The sequence below is a fragment of the Piliocolobus tephrosceles genome, chromosome 2 (genome assembly GCF_002776525.5).
Source record: "Piliocolobus tephrosceles isolate RC106 chromosome 2, ASM277652v3, whole genome shotgun sequence".
In the NCBI taxonomy this organism is placed as follows: domain Eukaryota; kingdom Metazoa; phylum Chordata; class Mammalia; order Primates; family Cercopithecidae; genus Piliocolobus; species Piliocolobus tephrosceles.
The window spans coordinates 175,827,726-175,851,353 of record NC_045435.1 but is presented as its reverse complement, the minus strand read 5'-3'; the positions used below and the strand labels follow the sequence as shown (position 1 = coordinate 175,851,353).

At 36.0% G+C, this 23,628-nt stretch overlaps 1 protein-coding gene across 2 annotated transcripts in view; it reads left to right on the top strand.

The window, feature by feature from the left end:
* The window catches only part of MLF1 (myeloid leukemia factor 1), a 36,634-nt gene extending 13,229 nt beyond the window's left edge, over positions 1 to 23,405 (top strand). The window contains exons 2-7 of one of the 2 annotated variants that reach the window (XM_023223391.2): positions 10,193 to 10,340; positions 14,656 to 14,739; positions 15,905 to 16,033; positions 17,824 to 17,983; positions 20,486 to 20,618; positions 22,791 to 23,405. In XM_023223391.2, coding sequence (XP_023079159.1) covers positions 10,193 to 10,340; positions 14,656 to 14,739; positions 15,905 to 16,033; positions 17,824 to 17,983; positions 20,486 to 20,618; positions 22,791 to 22,896 — 760 coding nt within the window. In that variant the 3' untranslated portion in view covers positions 22,897 to 23,405. Of the gene's footprint in view, positions 1 to 10,192; positions 10,341 to 14,653; positions 14,740 to 15,904; positions 16,034 to 17,823; positions 17,984 to 20,485; positions 20,619 to 22,790 lie in introns of both variants that reach the window. The other variant, XM_031935273.1, reaches the window with a different exon arrangement.
* Positions 23,406 to 23,628: the final 223 nt, after the last annotated feature.

The window sequence follows — 23,628 nt, the reverse complement described above, 5'->3', positions numbered from 1 at the left end:
AAATGGAGATTTGAGCTACCACACGAGAGACAGAAATTGACCTTTAGGGACAACCAGATTAATTACCTACTTTAAAAAACACTCTGGAGGAATATATCAAAATCCAGACCCTATACAACATAATATCCACAATGTATGGATACAACCCAAAATTACTTAACAGGAAAATGTCACCTATTCTCTAGATAAAAAAATAAGACACTTATCCTGAAAAGACCCATATGTTAGAATTAAAAGACAAGAATTTTAAAGCAGTCGTTACAATTTTGCCCAGTGAAGTAAAGGAAAATATGCTTGCAAGGAATGAAAGGATATTGAATCTCCATAGAGAAAGAGAAAGTGTGTGTGCGTGTGTTTATGTATACTGTTTTAGGTATATACCCCCTTACCCATAGAAAGTCTAACAGGAATATCCAATCTTTTGGCTTCTCTGGACCACATTGGAAGAACTGTCTTGGGCCACACATAAAATACACTAATACTAATGATAGCTAATGAGCTGAAAAACAAAATCTCATAAAGTTTTAAGAAAGTTTATGAATTTGGCTTGGGCCGCATTCAAAGCTGTCCTGGGCTGCATGTGACCCACAGGCCACAGATTAGACAAGCTTGGTCTAGAATAATACAGTATTTGAAAGAGAAAATTCACTGGATAGGCTTAACAGCAAAATGGAGATGACAGGTGAGTCATTAAAATTGAAGATAGATAAATGAAAGTTAATCTGAAAACCAGAAAATAACTGGGGGGAAAACCCTTTAGAAATCTATATGAAAATATTGAAATGTCTAATGTTTGGTGTAATTGGAGAAGAGGGAGAGAAATGGCGTAAAATTAGTTGAAAAATAATAATAGAAATTACCCAATATGGTAAAAGATAAAACTCTCAAGAATTAAGAAGGTGTAAGTAAACCTAAGCTGAATAAATATGAAGAAAACCATGCTTACGTTCATCATAGTCAAACCTCTGAAAGCAAATGATAAAAAGAACAATCTTGAAAACAGTCAGATAAAATGATACATTGACTAGATACAAGAGGAAAACATTTGAATTACCTTTGACTTATCACCAAAAGCAAGAGGCCAGTAGATAAAGCAATAACATCTGCAGAAAGAAAAAACAAAAAACAAAAACTGCCAACCTAGGTTTATCTTGTGAAAATTTCCTTTAAGAATTACGAATGAAATAAAATATTTTCGGGTAAAAGAAAACAGAGAATTTATTGCAATCATATCTACAGAACAAGAAATGTTAAAGTTGTTCTTCAGTGAAGGGAAATTAGATAGCAATTTGGACACTAAAGAAGGAAAGAACAACCTTGAAAATGTTAAATATGTGAATATATGAGAAATATCTTGCCAGGTGTGGTGGCTCACACCTGTAATCCCAGCTCTTTGGGAGGCCAAGATGGGTGAATTGCTTGAGCCCAGGAGTTCAAGACCAGCCTGAGCAACATAGTGGTACCCATCTCTACAAAAAATACAAAAATTAGCCAGGCACAGTCATGCACATCTGTAGTTTCAGCTACTCAGAAGGCTGAGGTGGGAGGATCACTTGAGCCTGGGTGTTTAAGGTTACAGTGAGTCGAGATCATGCCACTGCTCTCCATCCTGGGCGACAGAGCAAGACTCTGCTTCAAAAAAAAAAAGAAAAAAGAAAAAAGAAAAGATCTTGCTGTAGCTCAGATATTTGACCCTCAAAATGTCATGTTGGAATCTGATCCCTAATGTTGGTAGTGGGAGCTAATGAGAAGTGTTTGGGTCATGGGAGGGTGGATCCTTCATTAATAGATTAATGCCCTCCCTGGGCGGTAGGGTGAGGTGGTAAGTGAGTTCTCGCTTTATTGCTTCCCCAGAGAGCTGGTTGTTAAAAAGAGCCTTTCACCTCTCCACCCCTCTCTTGCTTCCACTCTTAACCATGTGATCTCTGCACATACTGGCTCCCCTTCACCTTCCTCCATAAGTGGAAGCATCCTGAAGCTCTCATCAGAAGATGATGCTGGCTCCATGGTTCTTGTCAGTCTTCAGAACCATGACCCAAATAAACCTCTTTTCTTTGTAAATTACGCAGCCTCAGGTATTCCTCTATAACAACACAAAAATTAACTTAAGACATACCTTCAGAGTTGGGAGAGGATAGGGTAGTGCAGCCATTTAACGAAGAACCAGAGATACAGAAAATTAAATTTATTTAGAAAATGAGTTAAGCAGAATGTTCACAAGCAACGAGTAAATTAATAAGCTTGGAAATTGAGCCAGGTTATTTCTTCCAACATTCAACACAGAATCACAGAGGATGAGAAAAATATGCTTAAGAAAAGTTTGACAAGGAAGGCAAACAGATAGAAACAAGGTAATAGTAAATACTCAAGGAAGTAATTTAAGAACAATTTCTAGAATTAATGAAAGACTGAACTGTTTTGGAACTCAGATTGAAAAGAGCAATTTAAGCCAGGCGTGGTGGCTCATGCCTGTAATCCCAACACTTTGGGATGCTGAGATGGGTGGATTGCCTGAGGTCAAGAGTTAGAGACCAGCCAGTCCAACATAGTAAAACCCATCTCTACTAAAAATACAAAAAAAAAAAATTGTATGGCGTGGTGGCAGACGCCTGTAATCCTAGCAACTAGGGAGGCTGAGGCAGGAGAATTGCTTGAACCCAGGAGGCGGAGGTTGCAGTGAGCCAAGATCGTGCCATTGTACTCCAGCCTGAGCAGCAAGAGTGAAACTCCGTCTCAAAAAAAAAAAGAAAAAAAGGGCAATTTGGTGGTTGTTGGGATAATTGTTTTTTAATCTACACTTGGACCCATGAAAATGCAATTTTGATACATTTAAATATATATAAACAAAATAACCATAAAGCATCCAGAGAGTAGATGTCTTAGAAAGAATGAGAACCAGATTGTTATCAGATTTCTGTTCAGCTACACTAGATGTAAGAGGATGATGGAGCAATATTATCAAAATACTGAGAGGAAATAATGGAGATTTATATACCCAAGCAAGCCATTGTTTAAGTTTGAGTATGAAATGAATTTAGACGTAAGATACTAAGAGTTTACTGTGTACAAATTACTAGATGTTAGAATCCAGGAAGGATTATTATTATAAGATACAAGAGGCCAGGCGCGGTGGCTCAAGCCTGTAATCCCAGCACTTTGTGAGGCCGAGACGGGCGGATCACGAGGTCAGGAGATCGAGACCATCCTGGCTAACACGGTGAAACCCCGTCTCTACTAAAAAAATACAAAAAACTAGCCGAGGTGGCTGGCGCCTGTAGTCCCAGCTACTCGGGAGGCTGAGGCAGGAGAATGGCGTAAACCCGGGAGGCGGAGCTTGCAGTGAACTGATATCCGGTCACTGCACTCCAGCCCGGGCGACAGAGCGAGACTCCGTCTCAAAAGAAAAGAAAAAAAAAAGATACAAGAAGCAGTGGCAATTCAGAAGTAAACCATCCTCAACTTTTCTTGATGGAAAGAGACTGAACTCTAGAGCACTATCTCTTCCCCTATTCTTTCAATGGAATTGTTTCTCACCATTTTTCCATTTCTTGGAGCTAGCACAGGACAGATTAAAAACTCCCAAATAGCTCATACCTGAAGTTTTGAACCTGGATGACTTGGAGTATAATGGTTGTGCCTTTAATGGAAATAGAGACATGAAAAGGAAAAGCTGACTAAGGAAAAAATGTGGAACTATAATAAGGTTTCGAGTTACTAGAATGTAAAAAGGCAAATATTTAATCATAGCTTTATCATTATTTGTAATTTATATTCTGAGTACTTTGGAAAGTATACCAACTTCTTGACCAATAGGACATTGAAAATTAGCTTTAGACCTCCAAAGTTCAGGGCTCTATCCCCACTACCTGGAACTGTGCCTTTTACATATGTGTTCATTAAGTGTTCGTTAAATAAAGGAGATAGTTTGCATTAAAACAAGAAGAAATTGAATGCAGATTCCTGACAATATTGTTGAATAGATTGAATGCTTGCTAAAATGGAGATTAATGGGCCATGCTTAGTATATACTGAATCAAAATTCCAGGTGTATGTCTCAGAAATCTGTAATTTTAATAAGTACCTCTAGTGATTTTTTAAGCATGTTCAAGTTGAAGTAGTCCTTAGAGGACAGGGAAGAGAAGAGATAACGGATTAAAACTGGAGAAAGCATGTCTTTAGGGGGCAGTACTTTCAACATTTTAATGTCATTCATTTTTGTACTTGGGGTTCAAGAAGGGACAGACACTGATGGGAGCTTAAGTAACCAGCTCCAGGGCTCAGTCCTCACTGGCTGCCCCAAGGCTGAGAGTATCAACGTTTTGAGACACCAGACACCTATCTGTGACACTCAGAAGCTCTGTAAAGGGCAAGAAGGAAAAGGAACAATTAAGAAGTTTATCAGTCAGAGTTCAAAGTTAGAGATACATCAGAGTTAGAGATACATCAAAGTTAGAGATACATGCTGCTGAAATTCAAGGAGGAAGAGGAATGACCTTTGGGTTTCAGTAGTTGGAAGGTCAAGGGAATCCTTACAGTTTTAATGCACAGGTGAAGGGAAGGAAAAAGGCATCATCACATCATTCTGACTTTCATGCCTCCTTCTTCCAGATTTAAAGGATCTTTAATTAAAGGAGCCCTCCTGGATAATCAAGGCTAATCAAAGTTACCAGAACAACAATCTTAATTACATCTGTAATGTTAATTCCCCCTTACCATGTAATGTAACATATTCACAGGTTCTGGGGATTAGGACATAGACATCTTTAGGGGAACCATTCTGCTTACCACAGATATGTTCCTTAAAAATAACAGTATTTAAAGCAATTTCTAGAAAAACCATCCAGCTCTTACTGCCCAGTCTACATAACATAGTTTCAGAAGTTGGCAGTGCTGTTAAAATAACAGCTTTTTATTAACCTGGCACTATTATGTTGAATGGTATGTCTATGAATGATGATTAAGAGTGATAGCGTGAAGAATACAAGCTTGAATTAGGACAAGTCAAAAAGAGATCTTGAAAGCATCAGCACTTGAAGAAGGATCCACCCCAGTGGCAGCATTCTCTCTATACTAATGGGCTGATTTGTAACTATTATTTCCTGTTGTAATTCAAGGGAATGTTTGAGTTTTTTTCTGAGACTTTTGAAAGATTACAAAATTAAATAAATAATCGGAATTTATGACATCTATGCCAAGGAGAACTGTTTTAATCTAGCGAAGAAAGGCTTCTCATACACGTTACCTCCCTCTTCCCAAAACTTTCCTGATACGCAAGCTATTATCTTTTTTCCTTTAGCACTGAAAAATCTTTAAATAGTCATCTGTATGTGTCTTTTACTTCCTTGTAGCTCATTCACTTATTTCTTTACAAATTTTAAAACAGAATAAATTATGTTGATTATTCTAATGTACCTTCTGAATTTCCTGTCTGAAAGTTTGTTATCTTAATATCATCTGATATCAATATTTGTTTATGGCATGCTGCAAAATATACTGATATTGTTGAACTTAATTTTAATTAAGAATATTATAAACTTGATTATATGTGTCTCTGGTAAGCTAATGAACCCACAAATTTATGTGTGGTAAACAGCTACTAAGATAGCTTCCAGTGATCCCCACTCCCTGGTATTCATGCCTTTGTGTAATCTCCCCTTGAACATGGGCTGGGACTTACTAATTTGTTTCTAATAAACAGAATACAAAAGAAGAGATAAGATGTCACTCCCAAAATTACATTTTTAAAAGAGCATGGCTTGGCCAGGTGCGGTGGCTCATGCCTGTAATCCCAACACTTTGGGAGGTCGAGGCGGGTGGATCACGAGGTCAGAAGATCGAGACCATCCTGGCTAACACAGTGAAACCCTGTCTCTACTAAAAATACAAAAAAATTAGCCAGGCGTGGCGGCGTGTGCCTGTAGTCCCAGCTGCTGGGGACTCTGAGTCAGGAGGATGGCGTGAATCTGGGAGGCAGAGCTTGCAGTGAGCTGAGATCGCGCCACTGCACTCCAGCCTGGGTGACAGAGCAAGACTCTGTCTCTAAATAAATAAATAAATAAATAAATAAATAAATAAAGCAGCATGACTTCTGTCTTAGGTGTTCTCTCACACATGGTGGCTTACGCTGGAGAAAGTTACCATGATGTAAAGCAGCACTGTGGAGAGGTCCACCTGAATGAGCTTAGAAGCACATTTTTGAGACTAGCCAACAGCCGTGTGAAGGAATTTGGAAGTAGATTCTCCACCAGTCAAGACTTGAGATGACTAAAGCTTCAACTGATAACTTCATTGCAGCCTACAGAGAGGTCCTAAGTCAGAACTACCCACCTAAACTGCTCCTGATTCCTAATCAATAGAAATTGTGACATAATAAATGTTGTTTTAAGCTAAGTTACAACAGCAATAGATAACTAATACAAGGATAACACATTTAAAACTGCCCTCATTCTAAGTCATCAGTTTTGGTGGTTTCATCTAAAGACAGGAAAATGAACTACAAATCTACAAAAAGTTTATACATCTGTTTCTGCATCATAAGAAACATATTTATAGATATTTGCAAAATTTTGAGACCACATTCAGGATGGCCTCAATTAAGACATAAGCTTCTATGGCATAAACCTCATTTGAGGGTGTAGTTTCTCAGATATACAGGTGGTCTTACTCTGCAGCAGCTGAAACCGAAGCACAAGAAGCCCTTGGAACTATTGTCAGGACATGTAAGTCCCATGTACTAAAATACTTGGGCCAGAGAAAACCAAGTATAGTTTAAATAGGAGTTTCCCCTCCCCTGAAATCAAAAGTCACTAAGGAAGAACTTCAAGACTGCAGGTATTGGTTGCAGTGGAGATTTTTCTCTGTAGAAAGCACCAAGGTGAGCCTTTAATTAAGAATAGTTAGTAATTTTGCCAAGAAATGGTAGGGGGACTGTCTGATACATAGGATGGTTCAAATTCCATAAACATTATTTATTTATTTATTTTTAATGTTTTTTGTTTGTTTTTTGAGATGGAGTCTCACCCTATTGCCCAGGATGGAGTGCAGTGGTGCGATCTTGGCTCATCACAACCTCTGCCTCCTGGGTTCAAGTGATTCTCCTGCCTCAGCCTCCCGAGTAGCTGGGATTACAGGCACCTGCCACCACACCTAGCTAATTTTTGTACTTTTAGTAGACACGGGGTTTCACCATGTTGGCCAGGCTGGTCTCAAACTCTTGACCTCGTGATCCATCCACCTCGGCCTCCCAAAGTGCTGGGATTATAGGCGTGAGTCACTGCACCCAGCCCTCCATAAACATTTATAATGTATACTGTGTGTCAAGCACAGAGGTTGGTAATATGAATGAAGATACAGTTCCTAGTCTAGAAGAACTTATACTCTAAAACAGGAGTGAGACTTTTGTGTATTTTAAACTTAAAATTTAAGAACTTATATTAGTTTCCTATTGCTGCTATAACAAATTACCACGTATTTAGAAACTTAAAACAACAGATTGTCCTACGGTGAAGATCAGAAGTCCAAAATGGGTTTCCCTGGGCTAAAATCAAGGTGTTGGCAGGGCTACATTCCTTCTGGAGTTTCTAGGGGTGAATCTGTTTCCTTGTCTTTTCTAGCGTCTAGAGACTGCTGTGTTCCTTGGCTTTTGGCCTCTTCCTCCATTTTTAAAGCCAGCAGTGTAACATCTTCTGATTATGACGCTACTATCTCCTTCTCATAAGGATCCTTGTGATTACCTTGGGTCCATTGGGATAATCCAGGATAATCTTCCCCTCTGAAAATCCTTAATCACATTAGCAAAATGTGGTAAAAACTGAAGACCTGACAAAGATTCATGGTTGTTTGGCTGAATACATTCATGTTAAGGAATGAAAAAGGCAAGTCCAAGACTGGGAAAAAATTTAAAACCTGTATCTGATAAAAGTCTGTGTCCAGAATATATAAAGAACTCTTATAACCTGATTTTTAAAAATGGGGAAAGTATTTGAAAAGACAGTTCTATCAAAGAACATATATGAATAACAAATAATACAAAATAAAACCACAATGAGATGTTATCACACTACGACTCAAATGGCTACAGTTAAACATCTGACTATCCCACCTTTCAGCAAGAATGCAGTGCAACTGTAACTCTCAGTTCACAGTTTTTATAAAATTTACATACTCTTCTAATACAAGCCAGCAGTCCTTGCTCTTAGGTGTTTACTTAAGACAAATTATCTATACACAAAGACTAGTACATAAATATTCATAGTAGCTTTATTCATAGTAGCCAAAAACTAAAGACAGTTTTGTGATTATGATATTGATGTATGTATGAACTTAGCAATAAAACTGAATGAACTGAAATAGGGAAAAACATGGATGAATTACAGAAGCATTATGCTAAGGGAAAGAAGCTAGACACAAAAGATGACATACTATGTGATTCCATTATATGAATTCTGAAAAAGACCAAATTATAATGACAGAAAGCCTATTCATGGTAACTGGGGCTCGGAGCAGGTAATTATCTGCAAAGAGATGAGGGAACTTTTTGGAATGATGGAAATGTTCTACATCTTAATTATGGTGGAGGTTATGACTGCACTTTTTAAAATTCATCAAACTGCACAACTAAAATTGGTAAATTTCACTGAATGTAAATTATGCCTAAACAAGGCCAAATGAAAACATCTGTCTATACACACAAGCACAAATCCAGTTAAGCAGTTTGCTAATCTTAAACTCACACTTGGAACAATTATACTTTTTTTAACCTCCAAGGTAATGTATGAGTAAATCTGAGGTCTTTTGGAACAGGTTTATGTATATAAATACTATGAAATTCAGAGGAAAAGCTCTTTCTACTTAGACTTACGAGCAGAAGACAAAATTTTTAAGCTTCTTCTGAGCTGGAGCTGCAAGGAAAATTCCCTTTTTTTGTTTTTTGAGACGGAGTCTGGCTCTGTCACCCAGGCTGGAGTGCAGTGGTGTGATCTTGGCTCACTGCAACTTCTGCCTCCCAGGTTCGAGCGATTCTCCTGCCTCAGCCTCCCGAGTAGCTGGGATTATGGGCATATGCTACCACGCCCAGCTAATTTTTGTGTTTTTAGTAGAGATGGGGTTTTACCATGTTGACCAGGCCGGTCTTGAACTCCTAACCTCAAGCAGTCCACTTGCCTCAGCCTCCCAAAGTGCTGGGATTACAAGCATGTAATCCCACCATGCCTGGCCAAGAAAATTTTTTAAAAAACTTTCTAGCTTCTTTATGATGACATCAGAGGATTGAAATTAGAAGGGGGAAGGGTGACCTAAGAAGAATGTAACTGAAGTGGAGAATCTAAAAGGAGGCCAGACTATTGGAGAGGGGATTCCATTGGACTGCAGGAAAGCATAAGATTGCCTTGGTAAAGTGAGCTTCAATCATGGTGTACCTTAAGTTCTAGAATAAGGAATAAGGAATTGATTAGTGGGTCAGTAACTGTCCAACTGGAACAAAGTTGGAAAACCATTGTGATAAGGTAAAAAAAAAAAAAAAAAAAAAAAAAAAAAAAAAAAAAAAAAAAAAAAACATAGGTTCTTGAATGAGACTTGTGACAAAAGGGTAAACATCAGATTATAGAGTGTTGATACTTATTTTTATGCAGTATGGGATAAAGGTGTGGTTTTTATTATGCTTTAAATGAATTATATTGGATAAAAACAGGTTTTCATTAATTTTATTTATAACTACAGATGTTTCTCAACTTATGAGAAGATTACATTCCAGTGAACCCGTCGCAAATTGAAAATATTATACGTCAAAATGCATTTAATACACTTAACCTACCGAGTATCATCAGAACATATACATTAGTTTACAGTTGGGCAACATCATCTAACATAAAGCCTACTTTATTATAAAGTGTTGAATATCTCATGTAATTTATTGAATACTATACTGAAAGTGAAAACCAGCATGGCTGTATGGATCCTTGAAGTACTGTTTCTACTGAATGTGTAGTGCTTTCATACCACAGTAAAGTCAAAAAACCTTAACTTGAACCATTGTAAGTAGGGAACCATCTAATAGTGGATCTTTATGAGATAATTCTATATCTTGTATCTAACAAACATGTTAGCCCAAAATAATTCTTTGTAGTATTTAACTGGCTACTTACTATTTAAATTCCAACACTGAATCTTTCATGATTATGTATATTTTCAACAGTGAGTCCATTCTTGCACACCAAGAAAATATGCCACAGATGATGAGAAGTTTATCTGAACCCTTTGGAAGAGACTTGCTCAGTATCTCTGATGGTAGAGGGAGAGCTCGTAATCATAGAGGACATAATGATGGTGAAGATTCTTTGACTGTAAGTTCTTTTTTTTAAGACAGTTAGTGAGAAGACCCTGTAGGAATTTGAAGAAAATTATTACAGAAGTATATATCTATAATGATAGGATATGACTAATATTCTTGTTATAGAAATCACTATTATATTAAAGGGGGGAACTTTGGAAAGGTGAATTCTTGAATAGTGACTTGTCAGCTATATAGAATTCCACTGTGCTAACCAAAACTTTTAGGTCCATAGGGTTATATATTAGAAGCAAAACTTAAACCATTATTTTTTTATATTTATGTATATGTTTCTCACCTTGTAATTTCCTCCAGTATCTGAAATGAGAAAAGGCAAGGAAATATCCTTTCTCTCCCATACTCATTGTTTTAATACTTGAAAATCGTATCAAAAGCTACAAAGGATTGTCTTTATTGGACCAGGAAACACTAATCTTCTATAATCTTACCTATGGACCTTCAAAGCTTAGATTAACCTTTAATTGTATCTCGAAAGCCTTACAACTGAAATATATTTTCATATATCTTGCCTTAGAGCAAAGCTAGAGGTTACAAACATACTCAACTAGAAATTTTTAAAAAACAGGATATTTATATATCATAACCGTTTTCTTTTTTCCCTTTTTTATTTCTGTTGCTTTTTCAGCCTCAGGAATAATAGTTCTAAGATAACAAGCCTTCAGGGATTTCTATAAAGATGAATCTCAGCAATTGAAATGTAGATATTTGAAACTCAGTAAACATTTAATTGGTAAATTGAGAAACTTCTGTATAGTAAATGTCATAATCAAAATGAATTGGATATTATTTTTCCAGGCAACGAGTTCTCTTGTACCTTTTGGCAGTTTTGGTGGTATGGTTCGTATCCTAAGACACAAATCATTTTAGCAATATTTTCTGACAAATACTTATTTTTCATTAACTCAAGCTGACTAAATTGGCCTGCAGCCTCACTTTCATAATGGCTTTTTAATATTTGTACTGAAAACCTCTGTTTCAAGTATCAAACTTACCTTAAAAAGTTTAGGCACATGTTTCCTGAAGTAAGTCATTTCAACATATATAAAATTCATCTTCAGAAATAAGAAGTAGATTTTATTGGATGAATATTTGATTTACAAAAGTGATCCTCATAGTTGTGTTTGAAAGTTGGGGACTTCCACATGCTTATGATTACTTTCTAAAAGGTTTTTTAAAAAGTACTAAACTGTAGATAGATAAGCACAACATTTGGAAAAACACAGATTGACTGCTTTCTCTAGGATTTTGTTGCCACCTTGCCTGTGCAGCTTTTTCTTGTCTGTACTTAAGAATGGCTACTCTGCAACCAGCATTTCTGTCACCTGTTTCTTAGGGTTTTTGTGCTGTGTCTGTGATGCTAGCTTCCAACACACTAAAAGCATTCTGGGGAGTAGCAGAAAATAACATGAATTTGGAACATTTGTATCTACAGTCTCATGAAACGAGTTTTTTTTTTTTTTTTTAATTATTATTTTGTGCTACAATGGAATCATTTGTTTCCTTGAAGTTTGACATACAGGTATAACATTCGTCCCTCCTGACCAGTGTACTTAGTAAGACAGATGACAAAAAAAGCAGTTATAACACAGAGTTATGAATAAAATGATCAGGAAGTTCAGCATGCTATGGGAGCACAGATGGTAAAAAGCACCTTTTGAGGTGGGGTGGGTCAGTCGAAGCAGACTTCCTGAACTTTAAGGATTAGTAGAAGTTAGCCTGAAAAGGAGGGAGGGGAAATGAATACTGTTCAACAGAGAGGAAACAGCATGTGCAAAGACCTGGAGGCTAGGGAGCTAAAACATGTTTAGTATCACTTAACCCTGGAGTATGAGTTGAACAGTAGATATTGATGAGGAAGAAGAGGTATCCAGAGACTTCTTTGGGCCATAGTAAGGAGAGTAAACATTATCTTAAGAGCAGAGGAAGCAGTGATGACTTATGACAAAGTGGTAATAGAGTTCAGATTCTTGAAAGATTAGAAGAGACCATAGTGGAGGCAGAGAAGCCAGAAGGCTGTTGAAGCATTCGTGGTAAAGTATTAGTGATGGCTTACTTCTACTAGGTAATGTCTGTGGTGATAAAAATGAATTACTTCATTTGAGAGAGTTAAAAGGGCAAATTGATAGAATTTGGTGATTGATAGGGTTGAAGGAGCAGTAGAGAGGGAGACCGGGAGTATCACACCCATTTTTCTGGCATGAAGATTAAGGTAGATGGGAATGCCACTGAGATAAGGCATTGATTCAGTACAGATATAGGAGTGAGGTGGTCAAAACGATCATTTTAGTTTTGGGTGTTTGGCATTTGAGGCATCTGTGGGTTTTCCAGGTAGATATATCTGGTAAACTGTTGGATATATGGATTTGAGCTGAGCTAGAGATAATTTGTGCATTCATTCATTCCACAAATATTTATTAAACCCTCTTAAGTGCCAGGAATTATTATATATATATTGGGGATATTATAGTGAATAAAATAGACAAAATTGCCCTGCCCTCAGAGAGATTATTTATATAAAGTGGGAAGACAGACAGTAGTACACAACAAAATAATTTCAGATAGTCACAGTACCCTGAAGGAGATGAAACAGGGTAATGATATAGAGGTGGGGTAAAGTGAAGGAGGGATTAGACAGGTGAGTAGCAGTGGCCTTTCTCAGGTGATGATACTTGAATCATGAGAAGGAACTAACTAGGCTAAAAGGAGGAAACATTTAAGGCAGAAAGAGGAGAACGTATACAAAATTTTTGAAGGCCTTAAGGGCCCACTGAAGTCTCCATTTTGTACCCCAACTTTTTGTCACTCCAGTGTGTTGGGTCACCCCAGAGCAAGTGCAGATACATCTTTTGATGGTTGATTTGAACGTGAATTGAGAAGAGGACAGAAATACCCAAATGCCTAATCTTTTCCTCTCTCTCTTTTTCTCCTTCTTTGGGTTAACCCTTCCATATCTCATGATAATAAGAACGGATTCTCAATCTAGTGTTAAAGCAAATATTCAGAATATTTCCTGAATTGCGTTTGCCTCTCTGAAATGCAGAATGAATTCTACTTCAGTCTTTTTTGTACCCAAATATATATTAGTGTTTCCTAAATGTGCCTTTGTTGTTCCCTACTATATTAAGTGCAGGTTCTAAGGAGGAATTTGGTTTTCCCACCTATTTTACATTATTAATATCTGTAAAAATCCAATAGCAATAGAAGGCAGAGACACAAACAGAACTTAGAGGATTCAGAGCTCCGCTTGCTTGAACAGAGAAGTTCATTAAACCAAGCAACTCATTCTGTTTTATAACAGGTGATTTACTGGGTAATACATTGGAATGTGTGCTTGACTTTTATTTTCTGGTGAGTCTTCCAGTGATAAAACCTAAAATCAGTGGTAGATTTTAAGACCTAAAATCAGTGGTAGATTTTCTTAGAGCAAAGTTTCTGAACCTCAGCACTACTGTCATTTTGGGCTGGGTAATTCTTTATTCTGGGAGACTGTCCTATCCATTGTAGGTTGTTAAGCAGCATCCCTGACCTCCACCCACTAGATGCTAGTTATATGCTCTCCTCATCTGTGACAGCCAAAAATGAGTATAGTTATTGCCAAATGTCCCCTGGGAATCAAAATCAATCTTGGTTGAGAAACTACTGTTTACAGGAATTCTTAACTGTTTTTCTGAAGACACATACCTCATACTTCAAGGGTGTAGCCTACTGACCCTTCAGTAGGCAGCAAATTGAAGGCCTATTAGTAAAGTGAATTGACTTCTGTCACCTGGATCCTACTATGATGAGAGGAAGGCTGGCTACTTACTTGAGGGGCAACTTCTATCAGCCATGTGGTACTTCTGGAGGTGACACTGGCATCTTATACCCAAGTTTTATTTATTTGTATGGTGGAGTATTGAGAGATAAAAAAGAGAATTATGAAAACTATCATATGCTAAAGAATATATCACTTAGTATTTAACATACACCAAATTGTGTTTTGAAAAAGTGAGTAATGAGTGATTAGGTGTGTATGTGTATTTATGCATGCACATATATGTGTATATATACACGTGTGTATATATTTATAATGTTACAATTCCCTAATTATTTGTATGCTGTCTCTTTGGGATTTTGTGTATGCTTCAATTTTCTCCTTAACTAATCACTGTTATTATATCCTCTTTAAGTTATCTTTGTCTGGTTGATTACTGCATGAGATTTCACTAAATGAATTGGAAAAAAAAGTTTTAGCTGTTTTGGAAGATATATTTGCATCTTTTGTGTTGTTACTTATAGTTAATAACATACTTTCTGATATTCTGTAGCATACAGATGTCAGCCCTTTTCAGACAGTGGACCAAATGGTGTCAAATATGAGAAACTATATGCAGAAATTAGAAAGAAACTTTGTAAGTACTGAAAACAAAGCATTGAGAACATTGTGTATACTTTGGTATATTCTATTTCATAGTGGCTTTTAAACACATTTTTAACCATAGTGGTTAAAAAAGAGATCTTACATGATTAACCCAGTAAACAATATTTGTATAATTTGTAAATATATTTGAAACACAAGTTTCATGAAGAAATGACTATACTATTTACAGTATATGCAGTTATTTTCTAGTCTATTTCATGTTTTAAAAATCCTGGTTACGACGCACTAAATTGAGTTCATAACCTCCAAGTTTGAAAAATAATAAATTGAGTTCATAATCTCCAAGTTTGAAAAATAATGTTAACTTTCAAAATTTTTTTAAAAATTGGAAAAAAATTGACCTCAAAAACATTGATTCTATTGAAAGTCACTATTGTAAATGAACATTTTAGATGAATTTGCATAATTTTATTAATAAGCTGTCTACTTAAAAGGATTTGTAACATCTAAAGAGTTTTAGGGTTTCATAAACAACTCTGAAAACAGAAATTTTAGGAATGATGTTTAGGTATAGATCCCTAATAGTCCAAATACTTATAAACTAGTACTATAACAGTACTCTCTATATTAACATCAAAACCAGTCACTTGATTTGATCTGAAGAAGACCCATATCATTCTAGTCATCCAGTTTGAATTCTTTGGATCATTTCAGAATGCCCAAATAATCTAGGGCATTATTGGTTTTAGTAATGTAGCAATCTGGTACCTACAGGAGGAGGTATGAAACTTGATGTATAACTAACTGATTGGCTTGACGTTGGCAAGATTACGCACAAGGGTCAACCACTGACTATAGAAGTATCACAGGTTTGGGGGCATAGCATCTTCATTGAAATCTAAGCCACAAGCACCCAAAGACTTAAGGATCTCTGAATTAGTCACTTATTAGTCTTTGTAATAAGAGTGAGATGATGGTACCTAAAATGGACAACCATCAGGACCCTCTAGGGGTGCCTTTTTTTTGGGTGGAGGTAATTTTTCAAGTCACTTCTCACTTGAGAACCTGGATGTGCCCTTTGACTATACTATATTGGTAGTTTAGTATCCTTAGTAGAACTTAGAGCTAGTGTTGAACTCTCTGGCAATAATTATTTATATTTGACTCGACTGAACTTACAATTTGTTTACCTTTAGGGTCAACTTTCACTGGATCCAAATGGACATTCATTTTGTTCTTCCTCAGTTATGACTTATTCCAAAATAGGAGATGAACCGCCAAAGGTTTTTCAGGCTTCAACTCAAACCCGTAGAGCTCCAGGAGGAGTAAGTTTTCTATAAGCATTCCTAGAGCTTTATAAAGTTAGGGGATGATAGACTGTCTAGATCAAATTTTAACTATTCAAATTTAATCTGGTACATGATGGCGGGGGGACAAGAGGGAGGTGTGGGGGTCGGGTGTAAGGTAGTCCTCACTGTGGAAACCATTAAAACTCAACTGTATTTACTCAGTTTGTGGCGATTTTTCGTGCCCTCACCCCCGTGAGGGTGCCTTTTTTCATGTAAATATCTATGGATGTTTATTACCTTTACTTGTTGACAAGGTAAACAAAACATGAAAAGAAGCCTTTGTTTCATGAAATAATGTCTGTCTTTAAGTTTACATTTGAAGTGAACTAATTTTTTAACTCATGAAATATTTGAAATGTACAGAGAGGACATAGAGAATAACATAATAAGTGCCCATATTCCTGCCACCCAGTTTAGTCATATCATAACATTTTTCTCTATTTGCTTCAAATTGTCTCTTGCTTTGTTTTCTTTTTAAGCAAAAATGTACAGAGGCAGTTAAAGCTTCTAATACATTCCTCTGAGGTCTGTTTCCCCTTTCTCCCCTTCTCAGAGATTACCATTTTCCTGTATCTGCAGTTTATCATTTTCATGCATGTTTTTACAATTTTATTACTTATCTTTCTATCATAAAAAAATGGATTATTTTCCAGATTTCCCAACATTACATAAAGGGTATCATATTGCATGTGTCCTCTGCAACTTGTCTTTGCTGAGTAATATGCTTCTGAGATTTATTCAACTTGATACATGTGGCCCTGGTTTCTTTATCTTGTATATAGTATCCAAAATATGAATATACTATGATTAATACGCTTCTGAGATTTATTCTAGTTGATACATGTGGCCCTGTTTTCTTTAACTTCTACGTAGTATCCAAAATATGAATGTACCATTATTTTTAAATCATTTTCTGTCGATAGATATGTAGGTGAGTCTAATCTTTCACTAATTCATCTTTATATACGGCTCCTTATACAAAGAGTCTAGGAGTGGTATTGCTGAGTTGTAGGATATGTGTACTTTCCTCTTTACCTAGCATTTCCAAGCTACTATCCCAGTGATTGAAATTGTTGGCTTCCACAAACTGTGACTTGTGAGTTTCCATTTCTCTCCTTCCTTGTTAGTACTTACAGTAAAAATTTAGGTTTACCAATCTAATGAGTGTGAAGTAGTACATATTTTAGTTCTTACATATAAAGATAAACCTTTTTATGATGCTTTTGCCGTAGTTCTGCTAATTAACCTCAGACATTTTAATTTTAACTTTCTAAAAGTGACAATCTTAAATGTAAACAATATAACTGTAGATGTCCCCCAGTAAATCATGTTAGTAGCTATCATAAATATTCTAGTAACACTTCCATAGAGTTGATAGGCGGGAATGATGAGATTCAAGCCAATCAACATGAAAAATAATCAGTTGCCCTTATTTGTAGGAATGCTATATTACATTGTCTAAAACAGTCTTGAAGGCATTAAACTATAATTGCTACTTTTGTTTTAATATTTGATTGTAATTTGGAAACAGGTTAAATTGTATGGGTTCTGTTTGTTCTAGACATTTTCATTTTAAGGAGTTCAGGAAATATCAGAGACTTATCACCACAGTTTTAGCACAAGTTAATAGTGGAACTGAGTACACATTATTTTTAGAGTGGTAGATCTATGGCCATACCTCAGTAGGTAAGCTGGCCCTGAGAATTTTAGAGTTATATACATTCTATATATATTTAAATAATAATAAAATTTCTTTATTTTTACAGATAAAGGAAACCAGGAAAGCAATGAGAGATTCTGACAGTGGACTAGAAAAAATGGCTATTGGTCATCATATCCATGACCGAGCTCATGTCATTAAAAAGTCAAAGAACAGAAAGACTGGAGATGAAGAGGTCAACCAGGAGTTCATCAATATGAATGAAAGTAAGTTATCACAAAAAAATAGTATCCTTTCTCATAAAGTTAAAATAACGGTTAAAGTTGACTAATATTTTTGTAGAAACATGTTATAAGAGGTAGTTTTTGAATAATGTGTAGAGAATACCTTGTCAAAGTAATAGGATTGTGTGTTCATCCTTTCATAGGAGAGCTCTTTTTTATAGTGATTTTTGGCAACATGGGATATTACTTATTTTTATTTTATCCTTGGAAAGTGGAATCTTTTGAATTGTTATTAATATTATCAGTTGGCAAAATGCTTCTTTAAATATTTTTTCTGATTATCAAGAAAGTACATTTGAAAAGTGTAAAGACAAAAATCATCCACAATCCAAAATCAAAATACTAGTGATGTTTTAATGTATTTCTTCCTAATCATTTTATATATATAAACATGCTTTTTCCTCAAATTATTATTTTACTTTTATATAGTTTATATTGTGCTTATTTTAATTTACCATTATAATTGTAAAGTCACTTATGATGCTATTTTTCAAACACATTTTAAGTGGTTACCTAAAAGTTTTATTGTAAATAAGCCATAATTTTTACTTAAATCATTCTGTACTCTTCAGTACTTAGGCTTTTGTATAGATAAGATTTTAATTTCTGTTGTATGTTGAATTACATGTATGTCTCTCAAGTAAATCTTTTCTTTTTCTAGGTTTTATATTTATTCTTCAATGCATTTACATCCTTCTAGTGTCTTTTCTCCCTGTAGTTTTTAATTATATTACAATTTATTAACAAATTTCATCATTAAATTTAAATTATTTTTATTAATTTTTAAATCAGTATTAAGCTTTTATATTTAATTAATTGTATTAATTCAATAATGAAATTATATTAAAATTTACTTGGATTCATCTCCTAGTTTCAGAAACTAGTTTGAATAATGTTTTTCCATAATAAAGTGTTTAAATTTTAAATTGTTGTATTAAAAAAGAAATTCTGGCCAGGCATGGTGGCTCACGCCTGTAGTCCCGGCACTTTGGGAAGCCGAGGCGGGCAGATCACAAGGTTAGGAGTTCAAGACCAGCCTGACCAGCATGGTGAAACCCCGTCTCTACTAAAAATACAAAAATTAGCCGGGCGTGGTGGCTCATGTGCCTGTAATCCCAGCTACTCATGGGGTTGAGACAGGAGAATCGCTTGAACCAGGAGGCGGAGGTTGCAGTGAGCCGAGATCGAGTCATTACACTCCAGTCTGGGTGACAGAGCAAGACTCCATCTCAAAAAAAATAAATTAAAAAAAATAAATAAAAATGCAAATCTCAGCCAGGCATGGTGGCCCACACCTGTAATCCCAGCTACTTGGGAGGCTGAGGCAGGAGAATCACTTGAACCTGGGAGGCAGAGGTTGCAGTGAGCCAAGATCACACCATTGCACTCCAGCCTGGGCAGCAGAACAAGACTCCGTTTTGGGTTGGGGGGAGGAAGAAATTCTATTAACATTGGGATTTGATAAAATTATTCCTTTTTTTTTTTTTTTTTTTTTTGAGACGGAGTCTCGCTCTCTTGTCCAGGCTGGAGTGCAGTGGTGCAGTGGTGCGATCTCAGCCCACTGCAAGCTCTGCCTCTCGGGTTCATGCCATTCTCCTGCCTCAGCCTCCCGAGTAGCTGGGACTACAGGCAGCCGCCACCATGCCTGGCTAATTTTTTGTATTTTTAGTAGAGACAAGGTTTCACCATGTTAGCCAGGATGGTCTCGATTTCCTGACCTTGTGATCTGCACACCTCGGCCTCCCAAAGTGCTGGGATTACAGGCGTGAGCCATCACGCCCGGCCGGGGTTTGATGAAATTATTCTTATGCAATAAGATAGAAGCCATGATATTGTGACCTGTGTTTAATTGTAACCTCTGTAATTTTATCACATTTATATATATACTGAGTATTTCACAATAATCAACATTTTGATGAAAAATTTAGTGAAGGAACATAATATTTTAAAGCAGTCTTAAAGAAGAAGTACTATCATTCTCTATTGTTGCTACTATGGAAGTTAGATTACTTACTTCATAACAGCATGAATTGACATTCTAGCTGAGTAACCTGTCTTAGGAAATTGACAACAGAAACTTGTGAGGTCAAGTTACATAGAAAGATGGTTAGGTGAATAGAAGTGCTAGTCACAGAAGTATACAGCATACAGGAAGAGCATATTCACTGTGAGATGACCCAGGAAAAAAAAACTGTTAGTTATTATAATTGGGTCAGCTGGTCCATTGGGTAAAATAATATGATATCCAGGCAGGTGAAAAAATAGATCATCAATAACTAGGTCATCAGTAGGAATAGGAGAGGAACAGACAGGAAAAGAAATACTACTCTTATCAAAGATCCTTATATTTGAAGCAGCTTCCTGCCTCTATATTGAGGTTACACTAATGAAAACACCAGACTAGACTGAAATATGTGGGAGCAAGGCAATTACTGACAGTTGACACCTTAATACTTATTCCCATTATTTTTCTATTTAACACAGATGATGCTCATGCTTTTGATGAGGAGTGGCAAAGTGAGGTTTTGAAGTACAAACCAGGACGACACAATCTAGAAAACACTAGAATGAGAAGTGTTGGCCATGAGAATCCTGGCTGCCAAGAACTTAAAAGAAGGTAAAAGTTGTTTCTAAAATAGTTTAGTTTTTAAAGAAGAATTTGAAGTAAAGTTACATATTTTTATTTCTGTTATCAGAAAGTTTTGATGATCATCCAAGTTGTATCCACAGTATCTTTTGTGAAAGATGTAATAATTTTATACTAAAACTGAGTATTCCACACAAATTTAAATTTATATCTAAAAATCAATAATAGTTTAGGATTGTATGGTTAGTAATTCACTAGTAAATTATGCCTCAGAAGACAGAGACCAAAATCCTCTTAAGGAAAACTGATTTGCTATGGAGTATTCTTGTGAAACAGATTCTAATATGGTTATAGAGTCATACATTTCACACTGGTAAAGATACCTAGAGATATGTTAAGGGGAGAGGGACTCTATCTGGAAGACTTAACAACTTCCTTAACAAATCACAATTTATCATTTAATTGTAAATGAAATTTCAGACACGGGTATAATATGTAACAGTACATGCAATACCATATTTGATGTGTTTTAGGTGTTTTGGAAGAATTTTGCAAGAACATTAGCTTATTTTACAATTCCCTTTTAGTATAGCTGAGAAAAATAAATTTGCTGAAACCACATATTAAAGATTATAGAGATTTCTGGCTGGGCATGGTGACTCATGCCTGTAATCCCAGCACTTCGGGAGACCGAGGCAGGTGGATCACTTGAGGTCAGGAGTTTGACACCAGCCTGGCCAACATGGTGAAACCCGGTCTCTACTAAAAATACGAAAATTAGCTAGGTATGGTAGCATACACCTATAATCCCAGCTACCTGGGAGGCTAAGGCAAGAGAATCGCTTGAACCCAGGAGGCGGAGGTTGTGGTGAGCCAAAATCACACCGGTGCACTACAGCCTGAGTGACAGACCAAGACTCCATCTCAAAAATAAACAAACAAATATTATAGAGATTTTAAAATACATTTTGTACATACGCTGGAGCTACAGTTTAATGTGGTTCTCTGGGGGATAATGAATAATAATATCTAATTCCTATGAAGTTACACTAAAGAGAAAGGCCTCACCAGACCTTTAATAGAAATCTGTTCTAAGCTATAAGAAAGTGGAGAATTGCTGCAGAAGGTAGAAGGCTTCACAGAACTAGCAGTGGACAAGTGAGTATCAAGTAAATCAGAAGCTTTATGGAGAATTTCATATGCTAGGATCTTTTCTTCTAAAATACTTGTTTAGGAATTTAGAGCCCTGGTATTTTCTATTGAATTGCTTGAAAACTTGCTCCTATATTAATTACAGATATTTTTCTCATTTGAAAAATGTACTGATTAAAAACCTAGCAGTGCCAAGTTTGAATAGGAAATCCAGGTCCCACTTAGAGAAGGCATGCTCTTTATGGGTGACCTATAAATTTCTGGCCCTAACAGTGGCATTTTCTCTTAACCAGCAGTGTCCAATGGCATTTTCTGAAATGACTTCGGTAATGACAAAAATGCTATATATCTATTCTGTCCTGTGTAGTAATTACTAGCCACATGTGGCTGTTGATTCACATTTGAACCACTGCTGGTAAAACTGAAGTATTGAATTATTTTAGTTTAATTCAAATATAAATGTGGTTAGTGGCTACCATACTGTTAACATTAAACAGTGTTTAAACTATAAACAGTTAAATCTATCTCAGGAAAACAGCTGTTGCTGTTTTAAATTCACTGAAATAGTCTGCCTTGTTTTTCCTGTTTTATTGTTTGTTTGTTTGTTTGTTTGTTTTTGGTTTTTCAGAGGGGGAGACAGTCTGGCTCTGTCACCAGGCTGGAGTGCAGTGGCGCAATCTTGACTCACTGCAACCTCCACCTCCCAGGGTCAGGCAGTCCTCCTGCTTCAGCCTCCTGAGTAGCTGGGACTATAGGTGCACGTCACCACGCCCAGCTAATTTTTTGTATTTTTAGTGGAGATGGGGTTTCACCATGTTCGCCAGAATGGTCTCGATCTCCTGACCTTGTGATCCGCCCACCTCGACCTCCCAAAGTGCTGGGATTACAGGCGTAAGCCACCGGGCCTGGCCAGCCTTGTTTTTCAAAGCTATTAAGGAGCTTTTAAGATAAAACTTTTCTTATGTTACAGTGGTTTTTAACATGTTTATTGATTTATAAACCATTGGCCATTTTATAAATCATATTAATATTCACATGTATATTTCTCAGGGAGAAACCTCAACAAAGTCCAGCCATTGAACGTGGAAGAAGATCAAATGTTTTGGGGGATAAACTCCACATCAGAGGCTCATCTGTGAAAAGCAACAAAAAATAAATAGCCATGCATTTGATTTGCTTAGTTTTGGTTGTTTTAACAGTTAATAATGGTGCTGGGTAATAAGCATAAGACCAATCTCTTGCTGTTAAATCAGTTCTGTCCTTGGCAACTTTCTTCTGATACCTGAATGTTCATGAAGGTCCTAGCTTTGTATTGTCCCTCTTTTAGGAATAAAATTTTGATTGTCAACAATGTGAGTAAATTGTGAAACAGTCTATTTAATATAGAACTCTTTAAAACATACTAATTTTTTAAAGCTGATTTCGCTTCCCCAGCTGTTTTTGTGTTGGCTAGGTATTCTTTTATATTTATCAAGATTGATTGCAGAGCAGTTCTATCACTTATAATTAGTTATAAGAAATTATAATGTTAAAAATTTCTCAGTTTTTACTAACACTGTACTCAGGTGATATTAATAAAGGTTTAAATAATTTATCTCTAATTTTATAATGTGTTTTACAGCCAGCTAGATTAAAACTTTAAAAATAATAAAGCAAAACTACACTGTTACTCTTTTATGAGAAAATAGTTATTATTTTGATAAAGGGCAAGAATAATCAAATAGTTCATTTTCAGAGAAAAATATTTTAAATTGCTAATGTACATGATTGTTTTGGTTATAATTTCTTTATAGAATGTATCTTTTCTATATTACATTCTTAATATTCATCAGATACCATATTGACCATTCTCTTTAACTTCTTAATGTGGCATATTTCTGCTCTCCTT